The sequence below is a fragment of the Phocoena sinus genome, chromosome 3, assembly GCF_008692025.1.
Source record: "Phocoena sinus isolate mPhoSin1 chromosome 3, mPhoSin1.pri, whole genome shotgun sequence".
NCBI classification, from domain to species: Eukaryota; Metazoa; Chordata; class Mammalia; order Artiodactyla; family Phocoenidae; genus Phocoena; species Phocoena sinus.
Genome location: NC_045765.1, coordinates 28,345,296 through 28,370,342, shown reverse-complemented (window position 1 = coordinate 28,370,342; position 25,047 = coordinate 28,345,296). Strand labels below are relative to the sequence as shown.

The 25,047-nt window shown below is 45.8% G+C and overlaps 1 protein-coding gene and 1 long non-coding RNA gene across 2 annotated transcripts in view; one reads left to right on the top strand and one right to left on the bottom strand.

Annotated features, from left to right (window-relative positions):
- Positions 1 to 24,276, top strand: part of TENM2 (teneurin transmembrane protein 2) — a 1,008,125-nt gene extending 983,849 nt beyond the window's left edge. The window contains exons 26-29 of the mRNA XM_032628422.1: positions 1,680 to 1,976; positions 3,441 to 5,055; positions 20,596 to 20,726; positions 22,351 to 24,276. Of these exons, the coding sequence (XP_032484313.1) occupies positions 1,680 to 1,976; positions 3,441 to 5,055; positions 20,596 to 20,726; positions 22,351 to 23,112 (2,805 nt within the window). The 3' untranslated portion in view covers positions 23,113 to 24,276. The remainder of the gene's footprint in view (positions 1 to 1,679; positions 1,977 to 3,440; positions 5,056 to 20,595; positions 20,727 to 22,350) is intronic.
- Positions 1 to 25,047, bottom strand: part of LOC116751934 — a 53,185-nt gene that overhangs the window by 25,197 nt on the left and 2,941 nt on the right. The gene's annotated exons all lie outside the window — the stretch shown is intronic.

Genomic DNA, 25,047 nt, shown 5'->3' with positions numbered 1-25,047 from the left:
CCCCATATTCACAAAGTGAATACTGGAGCGCCGGTGGTCACATCCACATTCCACCTAAGAAAAGAAGGAAAGTGGGAAGGACAAAAGGGTGCCTACTTCTTAGCTAAGTCTGCTTGCTTTAAGGTTCCCAGAAGACCCAGCCAACAACTACTACTTAAATCACTTTAGCCACCCCAGTCTCCAAAGGAAGCTGTGAAATGTAGTTCTTTACCTGGGTACAATGCTGCTCCCCAATATAACAGGTGCCTGTCGTGTTAGAATTATTCCTTGTCTCCTCCAAAGCCGCAGGGTGGAACCCTCTAGAGTCCCTTACAGTCTCTTCATCATTTGACACATCTCAGGGCACTCAATGCATGTACGATATATACAATGCAGAAAACAGTAAAGCTGGTTCGTTAACTAGTCAAAGTCTACAGACCTAAGTTCCAGGCCAACCTAATACTTCATTGCTGTGTGACCTTGAGCAAGTGTATAACCTCTGTTGGAGGCTCATTTGTGAGCATCAACTCAGACGGTGGATGCAAACTGCCTAACACAATGCCTAACACAGTAGCCCTCAGCACACGCCAAAGTTACTATCACTATCAACGTCATCATCACCATTATCATTATTATCGTTAAGTGCTATTGAAGTATTGGGGTAAAGTGAGCAGGTGCCAGACGTGTCTCACATCCCTTCCTTCTGCATGTTTACACCTTCCCTTGCCTTCAGCAGTCACCCCAGGGATGTCTGGATTTACAGTCAATTACATTGAAAGAGCCTGGGCTGAGTTGGCCTCATTTCCTTCCCTTCCAGCCACCCACTCAGGGCTAGCTGAATCTCTAGAGTCCCTCTCCTTTCCCCCTACCCAGAGTCTAGTCTCTCAGCCCTGCCTTCTGAGAGAAGCTCTCTTCTCTGATCAGATCGACTTCTAAATAAATATTCAATTACGTCTGGATGTGTTCCATCATTCCTCTCAAATCTAAGTAAACCAGTTCCTCCCTTTGTTGGAATTCCCCAGGCCTGTTGAGATCACCCCACTGATGTCTTTCATCCTTGACAGTGGCGAGATTTTTCTCTAGATGGGAGAATTAAAGGAGCTCACATAGGAATAAGGCTTCGTCTTCCCAGATCTTCGTAAAATATGTATATCTGAGACCTTCTCCTCACCTTCCTAGGTACCTTTTTCTTAAGGTTTCGGAAGAAATCTCTGCACCTGCTCTTAAAGATCATTAGCTATTCATTAGCTGATAACGTGCCACAAAAGGACTGTAAGTGTGCAAATATACAAATCCTCTTGCTTCCCAGGGTGGCCAGTTAGAACCCCAGGGGCCAGGGCTACTGTGTATGGCTCTGTAATTTGTGCACTGCCCAGTTTTTCCCGTTCACACTCTCTACAACACGATGGCACCCCTGTAACTGTGCAGTGCCCAGCCTACCTAACTGCTCATGGCAGCCATGCCCAGATCGGTCATCTCTGGCCATTAGCAGCCTTGCTCTATTCTAGTGCACCCTACAGAAATGACCACTTTCTATGTGTACTACGATGTGAGGGAGTTTAGAAAGCACTCCTCTTCGAGGGTATTTCTTCTTCCAGCGCACACACAGGCCCTGGCCACGCCAGCTGTGTCCTCCATAGAAGCCTGAGCTAACATGCCCCGGTGATGTCTTTCAAAGCAGGCCCGTTGTGTTTTCCTAGGTCCACGGAAGAAATCTCTTGTCCATTGACTATGACCGGAATATTCGGACAGAGAAGATCTACGATGATCACCGGAAGTTCACCCTGAGGATCATTTATGACCAGGTGGGCCGTCCCTTCCTCTGGCTCCCCAGCAGTGGGCTGGCGGCTGTCAACGTCTCCTATTTCTTCAATGGGCGCTTGGCTGGCCTTCAGCGCGGGGCCATGAGCGAGAGGACAGACATCGACAAGCAAGGCCGGATCGTGTCCCGCATGTTTGCCGATGGGAAAGTGTGGAGCTATTCCTACCTTGACAAGGTGGGTGGATGTGCTGCCCTCCCTCATCTGGGGCTAGCTCGCTCTCTCTCATTCATGCTTCTCTGTTTAAGCTGACCCGACAGGCTTTGCCATAAGACATTGTAACATCTTTACTTTGACTCTACCAGGGCTCCCCACGCACTCTCACCCTCTGGGAGGGAGGAAGTCTGAAGGAAAATGTTATTCATAGCCCAGCACTGTTACCATTAAAAGCAAAAAAAAAAAAAAGTTCTAGACACTCAGTAATGGCAAAAAGGGTGGATTGTCTGATTTTTACCCCAAAATAACAGTGCTGTTGAAATGGACAGAATCATCCCACTGGCAGCACTAATCACTCCTTATCACTAATCACTGGAAATGCAGTGATTCATTTCTTCCTTGTCCGAAATTGAGCCATCAGGGTAGGGAATTCTGCCTAAAACTCAAGCATGCGGACCAGCACCCTCCCCTACCTGGCCTATTGGCTGAACCAGCCATATGGATTCTTGCTATATATGTTTTTCCTGTGTCTACAAGTGGCAGACTCAGGTCTCCGCGTCAGAAAAGGTCCAGTTGTAGCAGCGGTAAAAAGAGATGCCTTCAGGTCACGAGTCAAGACTTGTAAAGGCGGCCCTGGTCATCAGACAGGGGCTTGCTCAGCCTGGGCCTCTCATCTGGACTCACCTCCACACAAGCCCATTTCCATTTCTTCCTTTCTTGCCTCCCCACGACAGCGGTCACTTGCACATAGAGCTGTTACCTCCTCTGTAAAGGGGCTGCTGTCTCTTCGGTCCCTTCTGAATACTGTTCTCATTACGCTACAGTAAGATGCTACAGTGGTTGACCAGGGGAGGCAAGAATCTCTCCACGGCTTCAAGTTTGAGGCCATTCTTTCCCCAAACAATCAATGATTCTGGGTTACTTAATCTTTTCGGTAGCTTCTAAACGGAGGATGTGGTTTCTCCTTAGATTTAATCAGCGGTGTCCCAAAGATAGTATGTGTATCACACCTGTCCCCCGCTGGGCCAGCAGCAGTCATTTCTAACCAGTCTCAGGATTTCTTGTCATTGAGCCTGGAGGCAAACTCAGTGCCTCTCACCTCAGTCCATCAAACCCCTTGCAACTCAAAGTTATGGTCCAAGCAACATCAGTATCACCTGGGAGTTTGTTCCAAAAGTAGATTCTCAGGCCACCTCTCCACCACCCTCCCCCGCTGAACTACTGAATCAGAATTTGCCTTTTAACCAGATCCCCGGGTATTTCGCATGCATGTTAAAGTTTGGGGAGCTTTCTCCCAAGTAGCCACCGTGATCCGTAGAGTAGCATGCCCGATGAAATCAATTTACCCATAATCTCCAGTCTAAATTTCCCCATCCTTCACGGCTTCTGAACTGCCATTTAGGGAAATGGAATAAATTCTGTCCATTTGAGCACTTGGTCCTAAATGGCCAACTCACGTGTTCCCTTCCCCTTTCCTTCCTCCAGTCCATGGTCCTCCTGCTTCAGAGTCAGCGTCAGTACATATTCGAGTACGACTCCTCTGAACGCCTCCACGCCGTCACCATGCCCAGCGTTGCCCGGCACAGCATGTCCACCCACACCTCCATTGGCTACATCCGCAACACTTACAACCCGCCTGAAAGCAACGCTTCGGTCATCTTTGACTACAGTGATGACGGCCGCATCCTAAAGACATCCTTTTTAGGCACCGGGCGCCAGGTATTCTACAAGTATGGGAAACTCTCCAAGCTATCGGAGATTGTCTATGACAGTACTGCCATCACTTTTGGGTATGATGAGACCACCGGTGTCTTAAAAATGGTCAGCCTCCAAAGTGGGGGCTTCTCCTGCACCATCAGGTACCGGAAGATTGGCCCACTTGTGGACAAGCAAATCTACAGGTTCTCTGAGGAAGGCATGGTCAACGCCAGGTTTGAATACACCTATCACGACAACAGCTTCCGGATCGCAAGCATCAAGCCGGTCATAAGTGAGACTCCCCTTCCTGTTGACCTCTACCGCTACGACGAGATTTCTGGCAAAGTGGAACACTTTGGCAAGTTCGGAGTCATCTATTATGATATCAACCAGATCATCACCACGGCTGTGATGACCCTCAGCAAGCACTTTGACACCCACGGGCGGATCAAGGAAGTCCAGTACGAGATGTTCCGGTCCCTCATGTACTGGATGACGGTGCAGTATGACAGCATGGGCAGGGTAATCAAGAGGGAGCTGAAACTGGGGCCCTATGCCAACACCACTAAGTACACCTATGACTATGATGGGGATGGGCAGCTCCAGAGCGTGGCCGTCAATGACCGCCCGACCTGGCGCTACAGCTACGACCTCAATGGGAACCTCCACTTGCTGAACCCAGGGAACAGCGTGCGCCTCATGCCCTTGCGCTACGACCTCCGAGATCGGATAACCAGGCTCGGTGACGTGCAGTACAAAATTGACGACGATGGCTATCTGTGCCAGCGAGGGGCCGACATCTTTGAGTATAACTCCAAGGGCCTTCTAACGAGAGCCTACAACAAGGCCAGTGGCTGGAGTGTCCAGTACCGCTATGACGGCGTGGGGCGGCGGGCTTCCTACAAGACCAACCTGGGCCACCATCTGCAATATTTCTACTCTGACCTCCACAACCCGACTCGCGTCACCCATGTCTATAATCACTCCAACTCGGAGATAACCTCGCTCTACTATGACCTCCAAGGTCACCTCTTCGCCATGGAGAGCAGCAGTGGGGAGGAGTACTATGTTGCCTCAGATAACACAGGGACTCCCCTGGCTGTGTTCAGCATCAACGGTCTCATGGTCAAGCAGTTGCAGTACACCGCCTACGGGGAGATTTATCACGACTCCAACCCCGACTTCCAGATGGTCATCGGCTTCCATGGGGGACTCTACGATCCCCTGACCAAGCTGGTCCACTTCACGCAGCGTGATTATGACGTGCTGGCGGGACGATGGACCTCTCCAGACTATACCATGTGGAAAAACGTGGGCAAGGAGCCGGCCCCCTTTAACCTGTATATGTTCAAGAGCAACAATCCTCTCAGCAATGAGCTGGATTTGAAGAACTACGTGACAGGTGAGGACCTGGCCACCTCAGTTGGGCAGTGGCTCCCCGTGGGGTGGTGGTCCCAGTAGACTGCCAGGGATTTCAAAACGAGGTCTTATGTCCGACGCTAGGAGAATCCTGGTGGGCTGTGTACGCCGGCAGTACAGGATCTAGAGCAGTCAAGTGACAGCAGTACAGAGCAGTCATCAGGTCTATTTGAACATGTCCTGACCACTTTCAAGTCCATTCAATTGAAATAACTTGTACAAGAGCCCTTACTACCCCAAAAGAGGAAAGCAGCCTTATGAAGGGGGAAAGAATGGGACTCTGGTCTCAGAAGTACCTGATTCAAACAAATTCCCTCTCTTCTATTTATAAGCTAAAGGACCTTGGGGTAGTTGTCCAATATCTCTGAGCTGTAGTTTCCTTCTCTGCAAAAGGGCACTAACAAAATCATCTCACAGAGTGACTGTAAGAAGGAAATGAACTTACGTAGGTAAAGTCTAGTGGCTGGCACTTAGACCCAGGATGTTCACAAAAGGGTATCTGCTCATGTTATTAACATCACCATTACTAGTGAAGCAATGAATGAGAATAGGTACTGAAATGACTGTGACCCAGTTCCCGACCTCACGACCAGGCTGGTGAGATACAAATACAAATAACCAATGATAATGCAAAGCAGAATTAAGTCTGTGCTACCATATAGGTGTTTGTTCAGTTATTTATTCAACAAGCATTTATAGTGGGCCAGCATGCTACATTCTGGGGATATAATGATGAGCAAGACAAACACTCTTCTCTCAAAGTGGTGTGTGTGTGTGTGTGTGTGTGTGTGTGTGTGTGTGTGTGTGTGTGTAGCACACGTGCAGATAACTTCAGATTTGAAAATTTTGACACAGTACAAAAGAGCCCCGTGTCAAACTGGACCTGAAGGACGAGGGGGATCTTGTTTGGCAGAAACGAGCTCAAGGCTGAAGGAAGACTATGAGCAAAAGTCAAAAGGACAAAGGAAGCTTGGACACGGGTGTGGATAGAGGGGTCAAGGAGGGCAGATGATCTACTTCCTCATGATAAGTGAGAAATTGGTAAAAGGAAACATCCATCTATTTCCATCCATCTCCATCCATCCACCTGTTCACGGATATTTTCATCTAATACATAAGTCCTAGAAATGCAGTGGAGGGCAAGATAGAGTCCCTATCTTCAGGGAGATAAGCAAGGAAATCTGGATGGATGGATGGATGGATGGATGGATGGATGGATGGATGGATGGGAGGAAAAATACCAACTTTCAGCAAGGAATCTGGAGCCATCTCACCTGTACATGCATTGTAGAGGAGTAACAATGGGGACCCCAATTCCAAGCCCCTCCCCAAGTTCTAGGAAACTCACAGCTCTTGGCCAATGGGCCAGGGAAGCGTCAAGCCCAAGGGGTCCCTACCCTCAGGTGGCCAGGGATCATTTGTCCACCCCCAAGATTGGAAAGAAAGCAGCAGCTCCTTGGAACACAGGGCTGCCCTCAGTGCCGCATGCTGCAGAAAGAAATAGATGACCCTAAAGGTCAACTTGTGGCCCTGCTTTGCCTCACTGACAAGTCCCAGAGCCTTTGAAGTTGAAGCCAGCATCCTCCTGCAACCGAAGCAGCTGCCACCTTTGGAGTGCAGGGGTTTTGGCCAAGCTAGTTCCCTCCCGGTCTCCCCAGTGCACCTCGTCAGGAGGCCCTGCCATGCTACTCTACCAGGGCGTCCTCTCTTCCCCAGGGCTTGGCCGGGTTTGTGTCCCCCCCACCCGCCCTCAGTTCACTGCAGTTTCAACTTAAAGGACCTCTCGGGAAAGTAGACACCCATATGTATATAGTTTCAGATAATGATAAAGCAGGGAAGATAAATGAAGTAGGTAAAGAGTTAGAGAGTGGTGGGAAGTGTCTTGTCTCTTTAGGGCACTCACAGATAGGTGGCCTTTGAGCAGAGGCCATTATGAAGTGGGAGAGGGAGAGGAGGCGTATTCCAGCCAAAGGAAACAATGTGAGTGGGGAGGCAGCCCATGCCTATCTCAGCCACAGGAGAAGAAGGCCCCGCCCCGCAAGAATGCGCTTCCCAGAGCCTGGCTTGGCACTGTATACCTTAGGGATGAATCAGCCAAAGGTAAATAAAAAGAAAGCCCTCAGCGTGGGATGAACGCACACCCACAGCTGCCAAGACCCAGACAAAACCATTCGCAGAGCACAGTGTGCCTCACTGACCCCCTCAGCTACTCTCCTGGTCCTCCTGAAAAGACAAAAAGAAATTCGAGTTTTCTGAATAGCAAGACGGCTTTCCTCATTCCAGTGCTTCATGGGGACTCAATAAACGGGCATCAAGTCAAGTTGAACTAAGTCCAACAAAACCGAATCCAGAAAACATTAGAAAGAGTCTAAAATAAAAGGTAACGTTAGAGAAGCTGCACGTATAGAGCTGATGTCTGCAGTCCAAGCAAAGTAAGAGGGGCTGCCGCTCAACGTGAGATGACCCCTGGAGACTGCAGCCCAGAAGAGAACACCAAGTCATTCTCCGCCATTCAGATGTTGGCGAATCTGTAAACCCATCTATATGCGTCTTCATTTGCGTCGTAGGAGATGAGCAGAATGGTTGAACTTGCAGCTCACAATTGAAGAAGGAATTAAGAGGTAGTCGGCAGGAGCACAGTGGACAGAACTACTGTCTCTCTGGTGCTCAAAAGAATCTTTGCTGTTTGGAAACAGAGCTCTCTGCAAGAGACAGCTCCTGTGGCTGGAGGAGGCTGTGTCCTCCCCCAAAATGCTGGCACAAAGGAGAGCAGCAGAGAACACCCGTTAGGAGCTCAAAGACATCTGGGCTGGACACAGCTGTATCTACCAAGGTGGGGTAAGGGAGGGCAAGAAGTGATTCCTTTCCCACTCACGGGCTCTAAAGCTGCACCCTTTTTACCAGTTATTGTTTAAGGTAATATATTGATGACTGATATATCTGTGATACGAAAGATACTAGAGGAAAGGATATAAAAGACAGACTGAGAGATACAGACCCTCTCCCCAAAAACCTGCAGTGCCCTGGGCTTTTCCAGTGACAGTGAGTCCCAGGAAACTCCTCAGTCCTGGGCAAACCAAGACCTGTGCTCAGGCCCAAGCCTGGCCCGTCCTCAAGCCGGTTCCTTCTGATGTTAGAACCTGAATACATCTCCAGACACCAATTCTGGCCTTGCCAATCACTTGCTGTGTGACCCATACGAATGTCTTAAACTTTCTGAGCCTTAGCTTCTTCATTGGCAGCATTGTGCCGGTAACAGCACTCATCCTGTAGTGCTGTGAAAAGTAAGTGAATCAGGACACTTAAGGCACCTAGCCCTGGGCAAAGACTTATCAATGGTAGGAATGCATTTGTTACTTACAAGCAGCTATGCACTTGGAGACAGGGAGTTTGTAGGTGAGGAGTGAAATTACCACCTTTGTGTAATTCTCTGGGGTTCCCAGGGGTCTTCAGCTCCACCCTGAAACAGATCCCAACTCTGCTCTGAGTGGCATTGCTTTGGCAAATCTGAAACCCCAAATCTGGAGGTAAGCGAACCTCCCATATGTCACCCACGATGACTCGGGTTGGCTTCTCCCCTGCTGTCTCTGGGCTTACAGACCCCCAGGCACACATGAACGAGAAGTCGGATTTTGTGGAGTTTGATTTCCCTAAGTGAGGAGGGAGGCCCAGCCTCCTTCTTGCTTTACTCTCTTCTCTCTCTGCACTTACCACCCAGGCTGCTGTGCTGACAGCGTGCGTTAGAGAGAGAGCGCGGGCCTCAGCTGCCCATGCTGTGAACAACATGGGGCAGGGGAGTGATGGGCTATTAGGAAGGGCCACATCGCCACTCCTACCTCAAGGACTCCCTCTCGACAGATTGTTTAGGGAGGCTGTCACCAGAGACAGCCAGTGACTTTGAAAGGAGGAGGGGTGTTTGTGTGGTACCAGAAGTGCCTTCTGCAGGATGGAGGAGACAAGCAACTTGAAGAAACATTTTTCAGAAGAGTTAGACTTGGAAACCAAGCCATGTTAGAAACTTAAAAAGCTAGAACAGATAGATGACATGAACTATTACTGTTCATGGGAGCAGCCATTAAAATGTCTGGTCCCAAAGGCAGGGGGTTGTTATCATCTCCTGGAGACTAGGGAGGGATCCCTGCAGGGGAGAGATCAAGTTGATCCCTGCAGGGGAGAGTCTGTTGAGGGCAAAGACCTCTCTCTAGCCTTTCTTGGGATTCCCTCCATATCCCTGGTGAAAGATGGGCTGAGTTTATATGTTGTTCAGATGAGGTATTAAATAACATGGAAACACAGATGGGGAAAGCTGGTTTCTCTTCAGTGATCTTTTTATTCTCCCAATTCGGCAGAGGAGAAAGCCTCCACTTGATGCCGGTGTGTACGTAACACCTCGTTAACGCTTCTCATCTCCCTTTTTAACAGAGAGAGCAGGTCTAAGACTCCCCGGGTAGCAGGTAACAAAATCATGCTCCAGCTTAATTGCGTTGTTCTGTTTTAATTTTACAGTTATTTTCTGTTTGCATCAAGTGAGAGGGCTCTCCCACTTACGGTAGTGACATAAAGTTTCTTTTTTGTCATGGATGTGCTTAAGTAGACAAAGCAAAACAAGTACAGGTGATCCCCGGATATGGCAAAACAACCACGATAGGTGATCGTGACGGGTAACCACAAACACCCAAAGTTTGGTAACCGCACTGCACAGCATTCACCACCTACTTTGCACAGAGGTGCTCTGTGGATATATGACCATTGCTGGACTAAAGCGAGGCTTCTGTCTGCTTGATGCGGACACACGTTTTAAGGCAATTTCAAACCTGTATTCTTAAATGACGTTTTTTATTGACGTATAGTTGACTTACAGTATTACATTAGCTTCAGGGGTATAACATAGTGATTCTAGACTGTACTACTGACTGTATTCCCTGAGTTGTACATTACATCCCTGTGACCTATTTATAACTGATAGTTGTAGCTTTTAACCCCCTCCACCTATTTATCCCATTTCCCAACCCACCTCCCCTCTGACAACCACCTGTTTGTTCTCTGTATCTGAGTCTGTTTGCTTTGTTACATTTGTTCATTAGTTTTGTTTTTTAGAGTCCACATTTAAGTGAAAACACATGTTATTTGTCTTTCTGTAACTTCTTTGACTTAGAATCTCCTCCAGGTCCATCCATGTTGTCACAAATGGCAAGATTTCACTCTTTTTTATAGCTGAGTAATGTTCCATTATATATGTATATATACCACATCTTCTTTCTCCATTCATCTGTCCATGGACACTTAGGTTCCATATGTTGGCTATTGTAAATCATGCTACGATGAACATGGGGTTGCATATATCTTTTCAAATTAGTGCTTTCTTTGGATAAATACCCAGGAATGGAATTGCTGGATCATATGGTAGTTGTATTTTTAATTTTTGAGGACCCTCCATACTGTTTTCCATAGTGGCTACACCAATTCACATTCCCATCAACACTGCACGAGAGGTCCCTTTTCTCCACATCTTCGCCAGCTCTTACTGTTTCTTGTCTTTTTGGTGACAGTGATTCTGACAGGTGTGTGGTACTATCTCACTGTGGCTTTTATTTGCATCTTTCTGATGATTACTGAGGTTAAATGACTCTTAAATGGGCTATCACTAATACGTGCACTTGCCACGTCATTCAAGGAACTTGTTTATGCCTAAGGCTGATGGACACACTGTAGATTCCAGAGTCACTCTCATTAGAGGGTCTTCTAGGCCTGTATGTTCAGTAGTGAAGTCAGCATTAAACCCCTCATAACAGTCCCAGGGCAGGAGGTGTGTAGACCTTACTCAGCCCCTTCAGAAGCATCTTCTCAAGCAGGTACAGGTAGTTCCTCTGTCACACACACTATTCAGGGTGGCTTTTGCCACATATAGTCAGTGTTTGTTCATCCACTCCATGGATACTTATTGAGCACCTATTTTGTGCTAGGCCTGAGGAGACATCAGTGAATGAAACAGATTTTTTAACTCCGGGTCCTGATGGAGCTTACAACATTCTCGGTGAGGGAGACAGACAATAAACAATAAATGTCATAAATGCCCAAATGAGACACATGTTCAAGTGTGGTAACTGTTTTGGGGGTGGGGGGATGAGTGGAGGAAGGGGACTTGGGATTGCTGGGGGTGGGAACAGGCAGGGGTTAAACATGAAGTTGGCCTTATTGGAGGCAACATCTGAGCAAGACCTGAAAAAGGGAAGAGTGAGACAGCCAGAAGATACCTTCAGGGAAGCACACTCCAGGCAGAGGGCTTGCCTGTATAAAGGCTCCGACATGAGTGTACACCTGGCATGTTCAAGAAACGGCACAGAGGCTGGAGCTGAGTGAGCAAGAGAGAGAGAGGAGGAGAAGACGAGGTCAGAGAGATCACGGGCAAGGGTCCTTAGAGACCATTAGAATGACTTTCACTTTTTCATTGACAGAAATGGGGGATCGCTGGAGTGTTATGAGTAAAGGAATGGTAAGGGCCTTTTCCATGTCTAAAGGTATGTGGAGCATACAAGGTACGTGGAGCACAGAAGTGAAAGCAGGGAGGACAGTTAGAAATCAAGGCAAGAGATGATGGGCCAGGGCTGAGGTGGTGGAAGTGGTGAGAAGTGGACACACATTCTGGTCTATTTTAAAAGTGAAAGTAAAGGATTCAACCGTAGGACCCAGCAATTCCACACCTAGGTGTATACACAAGAGAACTGAAAAGAGGTTTTCAAACATCAGTTTGTACCATCATCAGAAAGTCTACAAATAATAAATCCTGGAGAGGGTGTGGAAAAAAGGGAACCATCCTACACTGTTGGCGGGGATGAAAACCGGTGTAACCACTATGGAGAACAGTATGGAGGTTCCTAAAAAAACTAAAAATGGAACTACCATATAATCCAGCAATCCCACTCCTGGGCATATATCCAGAAAAGATGAAACTATAACTCAGAAAGATACATGCACCCCAATGTTTATAGCAGCACTATTTACAATAGCCAAGACATGGAAGCAACCTAAGCCCATCAACAGATAAATGGATAAAGATTTGGCATATATATACAATGGAATATTACTCAGCCATAAAAAAGAATGAAATAATGCCATTTGCCCCAGTATGAATGGACCTAGAGATTATCATACTAAGTGAAAAAATCAGAGAGAGAAAGACAAATATTATATGATACCACTTATATGTAGAATCTAAAAAATAGTACAAATTAAGTTATTTAAAAACAGAAACAAACTCACAGAGAAAAAAACTTATGGTTGCCAAAGGAGAAGGGAGGAGGAAGGGATAAATTAGGAGTTTGAGATTAACAGATACACACTACTATATATAAAATAGATACACAAAAAGGACCTGCTGTATTGCACAGGGAACTATATTCAATATTTTGGAATCAGCTATAATGGAAAAGAATTTGAAAAAGAATATATATGTAGAGCCCCTCGATTCCAGACAAGATGGCAGAGTAGAAGGACTTAGGCTCACTTCTTCTCATGAAAACACCAAAATCACAACTAACCACTGAACACCAAAATCACAACTGATGAACAACCATCAACAAAAAGGATATTTTACCTACCAAAGACAAAGAAGTAGTCACAATGAGACAGGAGAAGGGGTGCTTTCACTCTATAATCAAATCCCATACCTGCTGGGTGGGCGACCCATGAACTGGAAAAAATTATATTGCAGAGGTTCTCCCACAGGAGTGACTTCCGAGCCCCATGTCAGGCTCCCCAGCCTGAGGATCTGGCAACGGGAGGAGGAGCCCCAGAGCATTTGACTTGGAAGGCCAGAGGAGCTTGAGTGCAGGAGCTCTACAGGACTGGAGGAAACAGAGACTCCACTCTTGGAGGATGCACACAAGATTTCACATGCACTGGGCCCAGCACAAAGCAGTGACTCCATAGGAGCCTGGGCTAGACCTACCTGCGGGTCTTGGAGGGTCTCCTGGGGAGGCAGCAGTTGGCTGTGGCTCACTGTAGGGGCAGGAACACTGGTGGTGGAGGTCCCAGGGAATATTGATTGGTGTGAGCTCTCCCAAAGGTCACCATTTTGGCACAGAGACCTGGCCCCACCCAACAGCCTGCAGGCTCCAGTGCTGGGACGCCTCAGGCCAAACAACCAGTGGGGTGGGGGAGAGAACACAGCCCCACCCACCAGCAGACAGGCTGCCTAAAGTTGTACTGAGCTCACAGCCACCTAAAAATATACCCCTTGACACAGCCCTGCCCACCAGAGGGACAAGCCCAGCTCCAACCACCAGTGTGCAGGCATCAGTCCCTCCCACCAGGAAGCCTACACAAGCCTCTGGACCAACCTCAGCCACCAGAGAGCAGACACCAGAAGAAGGAGGAACTACGAACCTGCAGCCTGCAGAAAGGAGACCACAAACACAGGAAGTCAGACAAAATGAGACAGCAGAGAAATATGTTTCAGACAAAGGAACAAGATAAAAACCCAGAAGAATAAGTAAATGAAGTGGAGATAGGCAATCTACCTGAAAAAGAATTCAGAGTAATGATAGTAAAGATGATCCAAGATCTTGGAAAAAGAATGGAGGCACAGACTGAGGAAATACAAAAAATGTTTAACAAAGACCTAAGATTTAAAGAACAAACAGAGATGAACAATACAATAACTGAAATGAAAAATACACTAGAAGGAATCAAAAGCAGAATAAATGAGGCAGAAGAACTAATAAGTGAGCTGGAAGAGAGTGCTGGAAATCATTGCCATGGAATAGAATAAAGAAAAAAGAATGAAAAGAAATGAGAACAGTCTCAGAGACCTCTGGGACAACATTAAACACACCAACATTCATATTATAGAGGTCCCAGAAGGAGAAGAGAGAGAGAAAGGGCCCAAGAAAATATTCGAAGAGATTATAGCCGAAAACTCCCCTAACATGAGAAAGGAAACACTCGTTCAAGTCCAGGAAGTGCACAGTCCCACAAAAGATAAACCCAAGGAGGAACACACCAAGACACATATTAATCAATGACAAAAATGAAAGACAAAGAAAAAATATTAAAAACAAGGGAAAAGCAACAAATAACATACAAGGGAATCCCCATAAGACTATCAGCTGATTTTTCAGCAGAAACTCTGCAGGCCAGAAGGCAGTGGCACGATATATTTAAAGTGATGAAAGGGAAAAACCAACAACCACGAATACTCTACCCAGCAAGGCTCTTGCTCAAATTCAGTGGATAAAGTAAAAGGTTTACAGACAAGCAAAAGCTAAAAGAATCCAGCACCACCAAATCAGCTTTACAACAAATCCTAAAGGAACTTCTCTAGGCGGAAAAGAAGGCCACAACTAAAAACAAGAAAATTGCAAATGGGAAAGCTCACCGGTAAAGGCAAACATAAAGTAAAGGTAGGAAATCATCCACATACAAATATGATATCAAAACCAGCAGTCGTAAGAAGAGCAGAGTACAAATACAGGATATTGTAAATGCATTGGAAATTAGAAGACCAGCAACTTAAAACAATCTTGTATACATATAGACTTCTATATCAAAACCTCATGGGAACTGCAAACCAAAAATCTACAATAGATACACACACACACACACACACACACACACACAAATTAATCCAAACACAATACTAAAGATAGTTATCAAATCACAAGAGAGAGAACAAAAGATGAAGGGAAGAAAAAAGCCCTACAAAAGCAAATCCAAAACAATTAACAAAACGGCAATAAAAACATACATATTGAAAATTACCTTAAATGTAAATGGAGTAAATGCTCCACCCAAAAGACATAGACTGGCTCAGTGGATACAAAAACAAGACCCGGATATATGTTGTCTACAAGAGACCCACTTCAGATCTAGAGACACATACAGACTGAAAGTGAGGAGGTGGAAAAGGGTATTCCATGCAAATAGAAATCAAAAGAAAGCTGGAGTATCAATATCAGACAAAATAGACTTTAAAATAAAGACTGTTACGAGAGACAAAGAAGGACACTACATAATGATCAAGGGATCAGTCCAAGAAGAAGATATAACAATTGTAAATATATATGCACCCAGCATAGGAGCACCTCAAAATATAAGGCAAATACTAACAGCCATAAAAGGAGAATCAACAGTAACACAATAATAGTGGGGGACTTTAACACCCCACTTCCATCAATGGACAGATCATCCAGACAGAAAATCAATAAGGAAACACAGGCCTTAAATGACACATTAGACCAGATGGACTTGATATTTATAGAACCTTCCATCTGAAAGCAGCAGAATACACATTCTTCTCAGGTACACACAGAACATTTTCCAGGATAGATCACATCTTGGGCCACAAAGCAAGCCTCAATAAATTTAAGAAAATTGAAATCATATCAAGCATCTTTTCCAGCCACAATGGCAAACATCCTAAAGATGCTACCAGAAAACTAGTAGAGCTCATCAATGAATTTGGTAAATTTGCAGAATACAAAATTAACACACAGAAATTTGTTGCATTCCTATACATTAACAATGAAAGATCAGAAAGAGAAATTAAGGAAACAATCCCATTTACCATCACTTCAAAAGGAATAAAATACCTAGGAATAAATCTGCCTAAAGAGGCAAAAGACCTGTACTCTGAAAACTATAAGATGTTGATGAAAGAAATCAAAGATGACACAAACAGATGGAAAGATACACCATGTTCTTGGATTGGAAGAATGAATATTGTGAAAATGACTATACTACTCAAGGCAATCTACATATTCAATGCAATTCCTCTCAAATTACCAATGGCATTTTTAGAGAACGAGAACAAAAAAATTTTAATTTGTATGGAAACACAAATGACCCCCAAATAGCCAAAGCAGTCCTGAGAAAGAAAAACGGAGCTGGAGGAATCATACTCCCTGACCTCAAACTATACTACAAAGCTACAGTAATCAAAATAGTATGGTACTGGCACAAAAACAGAACTATAAATCAATGGAACAGGATAGAAAGCCCAAATATAAACCCACGCACCTATGGTCAATCTCCGACAAAGGAGGCAAGAATAAACAATGGAGGAACGACAGTCTCTTCAATAAGTGGTGCTGGGAAAACTGGACAGCTACATGTAAAAGAATAAAATTAGAACATTCTCTAGCACCATACAAAAAAATAAACTTTAAATGGTTCAAAGATCTAAATGTAAGGCCAGATACTATAAATATCTTAGAGGAAAACATAGGCAGAAAACTCTGAAATAAATCACAGCAAGATCTTTTTGGATCCACCTCCTAGAGTAATGAAAATAAAAACCAAAATAAAAGGGACCTAATTAAACTTAAAAAGCTTTTGCACAGCAAACGAAACTATAAACAGAATGAAAAGACGACCTACAGAATGGGAGAAATTATTTACAAACGTAGTGACCAACAAGGGATTAATCTCCAAAATATACAAACAGCTCATGCAGCTCTATATCAAAGAAACGAACAACCCAATCAAAAACTGGGCAGAAGATCTAAATAGACACTTCTCCAAAGAAGACATACAGGTGGTCAAAAAGCACATGAAAAGATGCTCAACATCACTAATTATTAGAGAAATGCAAATCAAAACTACAGTGAGGTAATCACCTCACACAGGTCAGAATGGCCATCATCGAAAAGCCTACAAACAATAAACGCTGGAGAAGGTGTAGAAAAAAGGGAACCCTCCTACATTGTTGGTGGGAATGTAAATTGGCATGACCATGAGGAGAACAGTATGGAGGTTCTTTAAAAAACTAAAAATAGAACTACCATATGCCCAGCAATCCCACTCCTGGGCATATATCCAGAGAAAACCATAATTTGAAAAGATACACACACCCCAATGTTCATTGCAGCACTGTTTACAATAGCCAAGACATGGAAGTAACCTAAATGCCCATCAACAAAGGAATGGATAAAGAAGATGTGGTACATATATACAATGGAATATTACTCACCCATTAAAAAGAATGAAGTAACGCCATTTGCAGCAACATGGATGGACCTAGAGATTATCATACTAAGTGAAGTAAGTCAGACAGAGAAAGACAATATCATATGATATCACTTATATGTGGAATCTAAAAAAAAATGATACAAATGAACTTATTTGCAAAACAGAAACACACCCACAGACTTCGAAAGCAGACTTGTGGTTGCCAGGGGGAAATGTGGTGGGGAGGGATAAATTAGGAGTTCGGGATTAACATATACACACTACTATGTATAAAATAATCAACAGGGACCTACTATATAGCACAGGGAACTCTACTCAATATTCTGGAATAACCTATATGGGAAAAGAATCTGCAAAAGAATGGATATATGTACATGCGTAACTGAATCAGTTAGCTGTACACTGGAAACTAACACATTGTAAATCAACTATACTCCAACATAAAATAAAAATTAAATAAAGAATATATATGTATGTATGTGTATAACTGAATCACTTTGCTGTACACCTGAACCGAATGCAACATTGTAAATCAACTAAACTTCATTTTTTAAAATGCTATCCTAAAATAACGATAATAAAATCCTGACAGTGAATGAAGAAAAATCAAGATAAATCTGTCCATGAATATTCATAATAGCATTATCCATAATAGTAAAAAATAAAGGTGTAAACAACTCAAATAACCATTAACTGATGAATGAATAAACAACATGGGGTATATCCAAATAACAGAATGTTATTCAGCCATAAAGAGGAATGAAGTGCTGACATAGGCTACAACATGGAGGAACCTTGAAAACATTGTGCTATATGAAAGAAGCCAGACATGAGAGGCCACGTATTACATGATTTCGAAATATCCAGAATAGGCAACTCCATTGAGACAGAAAGCAGTGTTGGTTTTCAGGGACTGAGGGTAAAGGAGAATGCAGAATGACTGCTAACAGGTATGCGGTCTCTTTGAGGGTGATGAAATGTTCTGGAATTCAATAGAAATGAAGGTTGTCCAATACTGTGAATGTACTGGAAGCCACTGCATTGTGTACTTTAAAATGTTTAACATGATGAATTTATGTTACGTGAAACTTACCTCAATTGTTTTTTTAAAAGTAAAGGATTTACTGATGGTTTAGACATAGAGAGTGAGAAAAAGGAAGAGGTCAAGGATGGTAGCGGGAAGGATGGAGTTGCCGTAACCTGGCATGGAAAAGACTATGGCAACAGGTGCGAGGGAGGAAGATGAGTTCAGTTTCGGGTAGAAGTCTGAAGTGTAATTACATACACTAGTTTGGAATTGAGGGAGAGGTCCTGGATGGAGTCCAGTATCTGCATGTAAATGGTATTGAGGGCCCTGAGGGTGCATAAGATCACCGTGTTTGGAAGAGTAGACAGAATGCAAAAGAAGTTCACAGACTGAGTCTAGGACATCCTGATATTCAGAGTAGGGAGATGAGGAGGAACCAATGAGGGACAAGGGGTGGCCACAAAGGTGAGAGGGGGACAAGGGAGTGTGCTGTCGAGAAAGCCAAGACAGAGAGAGACACAGGAATTGTCAGATAAATTCTGATAGGTCAAACAAGATGAGGACCACAGTCAGCATTGGACTTAGCAACACAGAGGTCATTTGTGACCTTGACGAGAGTTGTTTTAATGAGTATCTGGGAGCAAAGCCTGATTCAGAGGAGATGAATGGGAGTCAGTGAATCTAGAAAATTATTTTGAGTTTGAGAAGTTCTTGTAAAGGGGGTGAGACATGGGTGGTGGCTAAAGGGAGAAGGAGGGACAAGAGAGGGATTTTTTTTTAGTGGCATGTTTGTACGCTGATGGGGTTGATCCATTGGAAGAGGGAGTAAATTGATGGAGAGAGAGAGTTGCTGGAGTGCTGCCCCTGAGTGGGCAAAAATGAATGTGAGCTGGTGCCCAAGTGGAGGGTTGATTCCAACAGCTCATCTAGAGTAACAGGAGGAAGGCGGGAATATGGGTGCAGATGCTGGTAGGCTGATAAATATGATGAGGGTTTAGGGACATTGCCCTCTGGCCTCATCGGTTTTCCTAGACTAGAAATTAAGGTCATCTGCTAGAGCGCAGAAGGGAAAGCAGGTGTGGGAGGTTTTAGGCGAGATGAGAAGAGGTTAAATCATCCAGGAGAATGGGAGAAGGACTAAATGGAGGAAGGGGATGTAGTCAGATTGCCAGGGAGCAGGAAGGCACAATTGGGGTCCATTGACAGGAATTTAAAGTAACGCCAGTCAGTGTGGTTACATTCCTTTCTGCTGCCACATTCAGCTGCACAGGGATAAACATGGAATAGGCAGAGCCTTCCATGATTTAACCAAAATTGTGATTTCACCAAGCAGGTGTGATGAAGGGGCAAGGATCTGAGATAATACACAAGGGAATCATTCTAATGATTGCCCATGGAATGTGTGCTAGGTGAGAAGAGAAGAGAGACCAAGAAGCTGAGGGAGGGAAAAGAAGTTTAGGGTAGGTTGAAGGTCCTAAGGAGAGGAGAGGCTCGGGGAGTATGGGTGTCAGGTTACGAAAAGGAGTAAACTAGAGAGTCCAGGTGGTGATCAGAGGATGATGTACATGAAATTGAGATAATGGGGGGGGGGGATCAGAATTATTGATGATAACAAGGTCCAGAGGATGAGCAGGAGAGTTAGTAGGGGGAGGATCGCCAAAAAAATAAGAGGCCAGGCTGCTGGAAGGATCGACTGTCTAATGAAATTACTAAGAAGGAATTCAGGAACAGAGATGGAGAGAGTGACAGTGGAGCAGACTCAGTCTTGAGCCCTAGCAAGGAAGGGCAGTCGTCCCCTGAGCACGCAGAGCTCCCTCTTGACCTCTCTTTGAAGCGTAGACACCTGAGGAAAGGGTCTCAGGAGCCAGATGGCTCTCTGCGTGCCATACACTCAGGGAATCCCCTTTCCATGATGAGCCAGCCTCAGTGCAGCAGCACCCCCACCACCACCACCGAGGTCCTGCACAGTGTTAATCATCACGTCTGCATGTAGCCAGTCGTTGTGTCTCTAGCCTCTAAGCACATTGACTGGCCCGTAATACGTGCTCCCTTAAATACTTGCCAAATGAAGGTGTCCATATTTATTGAGCAACCCACGTGCCAGGCACTATGATAAGCCCTTGACATGGATTTTTTCCGTCAGTCCTCACGACAGCCCGATGCGATTGGTACAGTTATTATCCCAATTCATATCTGAGGAACCTGAAGCTGAGAGAGGGTCAGGAACTTGCCCGAGGTCACACAGCAGGGTCATCGAAAGTAGATCTATCTTACTCCAGCACTGTCCTAAATCACCACATGGGGAGGGGTGAGTGGCGGTCAACTGACCGAGTTTGGAAGGGCATCTACTTCCGAGAACCCAGGTAAGCAGCTCTGGGTCCGGGCCAGGAGACCTTCACAGGCTCTTGCCTCCCTCTCCTGCTGGACTCCATACACAACCCCCCATTTTATTTTGTTCTGTCTCCAAGATCCTCTCTGGCTTTCCATCCATCATGATTTCAGAAATCTTTATTTTCGTTTCCACCGTAGATGTGAAAAGCTGGCTGGTGATGTTTGGATTTCAGCTTAGCAACATAATTCCCGGCTTCCCAAGGGCCAAAATGTATTTCGTGCCTCCGCCCTATGAGTTGTCAGAGAGTCAAGCAAGTGAGAACGGACAGGTAAGTGGAGGTCCCTGCCCAGAATCCGATGACCATCCTCATTCCCTTTGGCAAACAGAACCATGTTGGAGCCAAGGGCACGTCAGTAGCGGAGGAAAACATCGGAGCTGGGTATAAAAGGGGCGTGAAACGTGGTGACTTTGCAGGACAACGAATGTCAGTACTGTTACTTATCTGGCGCAGCACGTATTTCTTCCCAACCTCAATTATTACCTTAACTGTGGTATCATTATCTGTTCCGTGTGTACCCTTGAGTCACTCCTTGATTAACCACAGCACTGAGAAATCTAGCAGCAACCTACCATCTGTGCTGCCTGTAAGATCATAACCCTTTTGGCTTTTATGGGACGTAATAAAACGGTGGTTTGCAGTTTCTGTCCCATTAAAGAACATTTTTATGCCTTGCATAAAACCTCAGCGTTTTATTACCCAAATGTATACAGATTGAGTTTTCTGCACATAATCTGTGCTTGGGTTTCTTGGTGATGACCGAGATATTTGGGTGCCGCCCAGACCTCGGCCACACCTGGACAGGGGATATCTGTGTTCAGATATCCCCAGCTACAGAACCTGTGCTCGACACAATAGAAGTCTGAAAGGTCTCACCTGCTCTGAATAATCGTCCAGACTGTGTCACTAGAGAGAGGCCAGAGGAGCTGCTGGGTAATTGAGAACAGCATTCTCACAGTTCTGCCCGTGGGGACCACTCGGGGGATGAATAGCCATCATTTCGCTCATTTATGTAAGTGCTGTTACCTCCCAAGCACAGCCTCTTCCATTATCCCAGCCTGTCCCCCAACCACCAGTTGAGGTGAGCTGTAATTTGTGAGTAGAGAACTCAAGGCCAAGGAGATAATGGGGATTTCATCCCTCTGCAGAAGCAGAGCTAGGATCCAAAGCAAATGACTCAGAAAGCCCAGGGACGGTCCCTCTGGCCCACGAAGCCAGCATCTGTTATTCCGGTGATCCTCGAGCATTCATACGCACGCAAACCAGCTAGAGTGTTTTGTTAAGCTGCAGCTTCTCACTCGGTGGGTCAGGAGGGAGGCCTGAGATCCTGCTTTTCTAACAGGGCGAGTCCTGGAGATGTCTCAGCTGCTAGCCATACTTTGAGTAGCCAGGTGCTAACCCAAGGAAGTTAATGAATAACCAGGGCACTGGCCTCAAAGAGAGGTAGGTCACAGCAGCGGGGTTCACAGCTGCTCAGACAAACACCCTGCCCTTCAGGTCAGGATATTCCTGGGTCTGAAGTGTGTACGGCAGCTGCCGGATCATCAGCGGGCAGGGTGACTCTCTCTTCCGCAGTGATGGAGAGCCATGGTAAGTGGGTAGGCCTGGGTGCAGATACCAGCAATGCGGTACTCCTCCATACCTCCATTTTTTAGTTAATGGCACAGTTACAAGGTGGAGAGGCCATAGCATCAGAGCACTGGAAACCTGCCAGTCTGTCCTAGTTCCAAAAGGTAGGACTATCTTAGCTCCTCTCATGACAGACGCAAGACATATTCTTGCAGGAGAGTCCCAGCCTTCCTCTTTCTGACCCTTTGTCGCTGTGTTGCCCCAGCCCGTACACACAGCGGCCCAGCCCACCTTCTCAGCTTTCTGTGTTTTCTTATGCCCACAGCTCATTACAGGTGTCCAGCAGACAACCGAGAGGCACAACCAGGCCTTCATGGCCCTCGAAGGGCAGGTCATCTCTAAGAAGCTCCACGCCAGCATCCGAGAGAAAGCGGGCCACTGGTTCGCCACCACCACGCCCATCATAGGCAAAGGCATCATGTTCGCCATCAAAGAGGGCCGGGTGACCACTGGCACGTCCAGCATCGCCAGCGAGGACAGCCGCAAGGTGGCGTCTGTGCTGAACAACGCCTACTACCTGGACAAGATGCACTACAGCATCGAGGGCAAGGACACCCACTACTTTGTGAAGATCGGCTCGGCCGACGGCGACCTGGTCACCCTGGGCACCACCATCGGCCGCAAGGTGCTGGAGAGCGGGGTGAACGTGACCGTGTCGCAGCCCACGCTGCTGGTCAACGGCAGGACTCGAAGGTTCACCAACATCGAGTTCCAGTATTCCACGCTGCTGCTCAGCATCCGCTACGGCCTCACCCCCGACACCCTGGACGAAGAGAAGGCCCGCATCCTGGACCAGGCCAGGCAGAGGGCCCTGGGCACCGCCTGGGCCAAGGAACAGCAGAAAGCCAGGGACGGCCGAGAGGGCAGCCGCCTGTGGACTGAGGGCGAGAAGCAGCAGCTTCTGAGCACGGGGCGTGTGCAGGGTTACGAAGGCTATTACGTGCTTCCCGTCGAGCAATACCCCGAGCTGGCAGACAGTAGCAGCAACATCCAGTTTTTAAGACAGAATGAGATGGGAAAGAGGTAACAAAATCATGTACTGCCATTCCTCGTCTGGATGGCTCAGCGGGAGTCACTGTTCTCTCCTCTCCTAAGGAGATGAAGACCTAACAGGGGCACTGAGGCCGGGCTGCTTTAGGACACCAAGTGGCAAGAAAGCTCACATTTTTTGAGTTCAAATGCTACTGTCCATGCGAGAAGTCCCACCTCCCGAAGTAGACTAAAGCCCGGCTGCAAATTCCTGAGGAAAAACAAAACAGACGAATGAACGATCACACAACCATGTTCCGAGTTCCCCTAAAATATGACCCACTTGTTCTGGGTCTATACAGCAAAGAGATGGAAAGAGATGCAAAATGTCCAAAAGGAAGAACAGACACACGCACAACATGAAGAAAAAAAAAAAGAAAAAACCCACACACATACACACAAACAAACACACCGACCGCAAAACAGAGACGTGAAGACGAGAAGGCCTCATCTTCTAATACCTCACTCATTCACACGTGAGCGACACACAGACGTCCATGAGGGCCAGCATTCCAGGACCAGTTGAGGACAACAATTCAGACTGCTGGTTGGACAGACACTACAGACGTTTTCCTTTTAACAAATACAGGTGCATTTAAACCACGACTTTGGGGGTGATTTGTGTGTAGCGACTGGGGGGGGGATAAAAGTGAAAGAGTGAGCACTGGAAATACTTTTTAAAGAAAAAAAAATATAAAAACACAAGAAAAGAAAGGAAATTGATATCAAAGCGAAATAATACCGTTCAGCACTTAACTCTCAGGTCCCGATTTAGTCTGGCCTGAGCTAATTTATTTGAGCGCAGAGTGTAAAATTTAATTCCAAGGGTGGCTATAATCACTACAGATAAATTTCATATTCTTTTGTCTTTGGAGATTCCATTGTGGACAGTAATACGCAGTTACAGGGTGTAGTCTGTTTAGATTCTGTAGTTCGTGGGTATCAGTTGCAGTAGAGGTGTGGGCATCGTGACACTCTTTTGCTAACGGGCACCACTTCAGATCACCCTGTACATACCTAAGCCTCAAGGCACAATCACTGTTTGAGATTTAAAATTATTAGTGTGTTTGTTTGGTCCAGAAACTGAGACAATCACATGACAGTCACCACGAGGAGAGAAAATAAAAAATTTTAAAAACCCACAAAAAGAAGAAAAAGAAGTAAAAAAAAAACAAAAAAAAATGTCTAATAAGAACTTTGGTACAGGAACTTTTTTGTAATATACATGTATGACTTGTTCATCGAGTTTTTATATTAATTTTAATTTGCTGCTAAGCAAAGACTAGGGACAGCAAAGATAATTTATGGCAAAGTGTTTAAATCGTTTATACATAAATAAAGTCTCTAAAACTCCTGTGGACACTGGTCTTCTGTGCAAATGCTTTGAGGTGAGGGCCAGGTCAAAGTTTCTGGAGGAAAGGGGAGCTTCTCAAGATGCTCAAGCACAGACGGAATTGTGAACTTACGGAGGAGCTTCTGTTACAGGCACCCCCTGCTCCCCAAGCTGCTCTAAATTCTAGAGTGACCTCTCCCTACATCTGCAGCCCCCGCCCTTCACGGAGCAGAGACGGGAAGGAGAGTGTGGGCCTGGGGCTGGTGGGTGGCGAGGACCCTCAGGCCCACCTGTGCCCGGATGGGTCCCCCCAGCATTCCCGGGACAGTCAGACTTCTCCCTGATGCCATGTTCTAGTTCCAGAAGGTGCTGCCAGAAAACTGAAGGCAAACACTCTCCCCACATTAGAGGACGTGCCTGTAGTTTGTGTGGCTCTGTGTGTGCGTTCATACGTGTGTGTGTGTACTTTCTTCCAGACTCGATCACTTTACCCCAAAACTTGCACACTTGGGGCAGCCAAAGAAGGAAGAGCAGTTATGATCTGGATGAATTTTCCCCCCACCAATCCTACAGTTAGGAGAGCAATATTATCGTTAATAG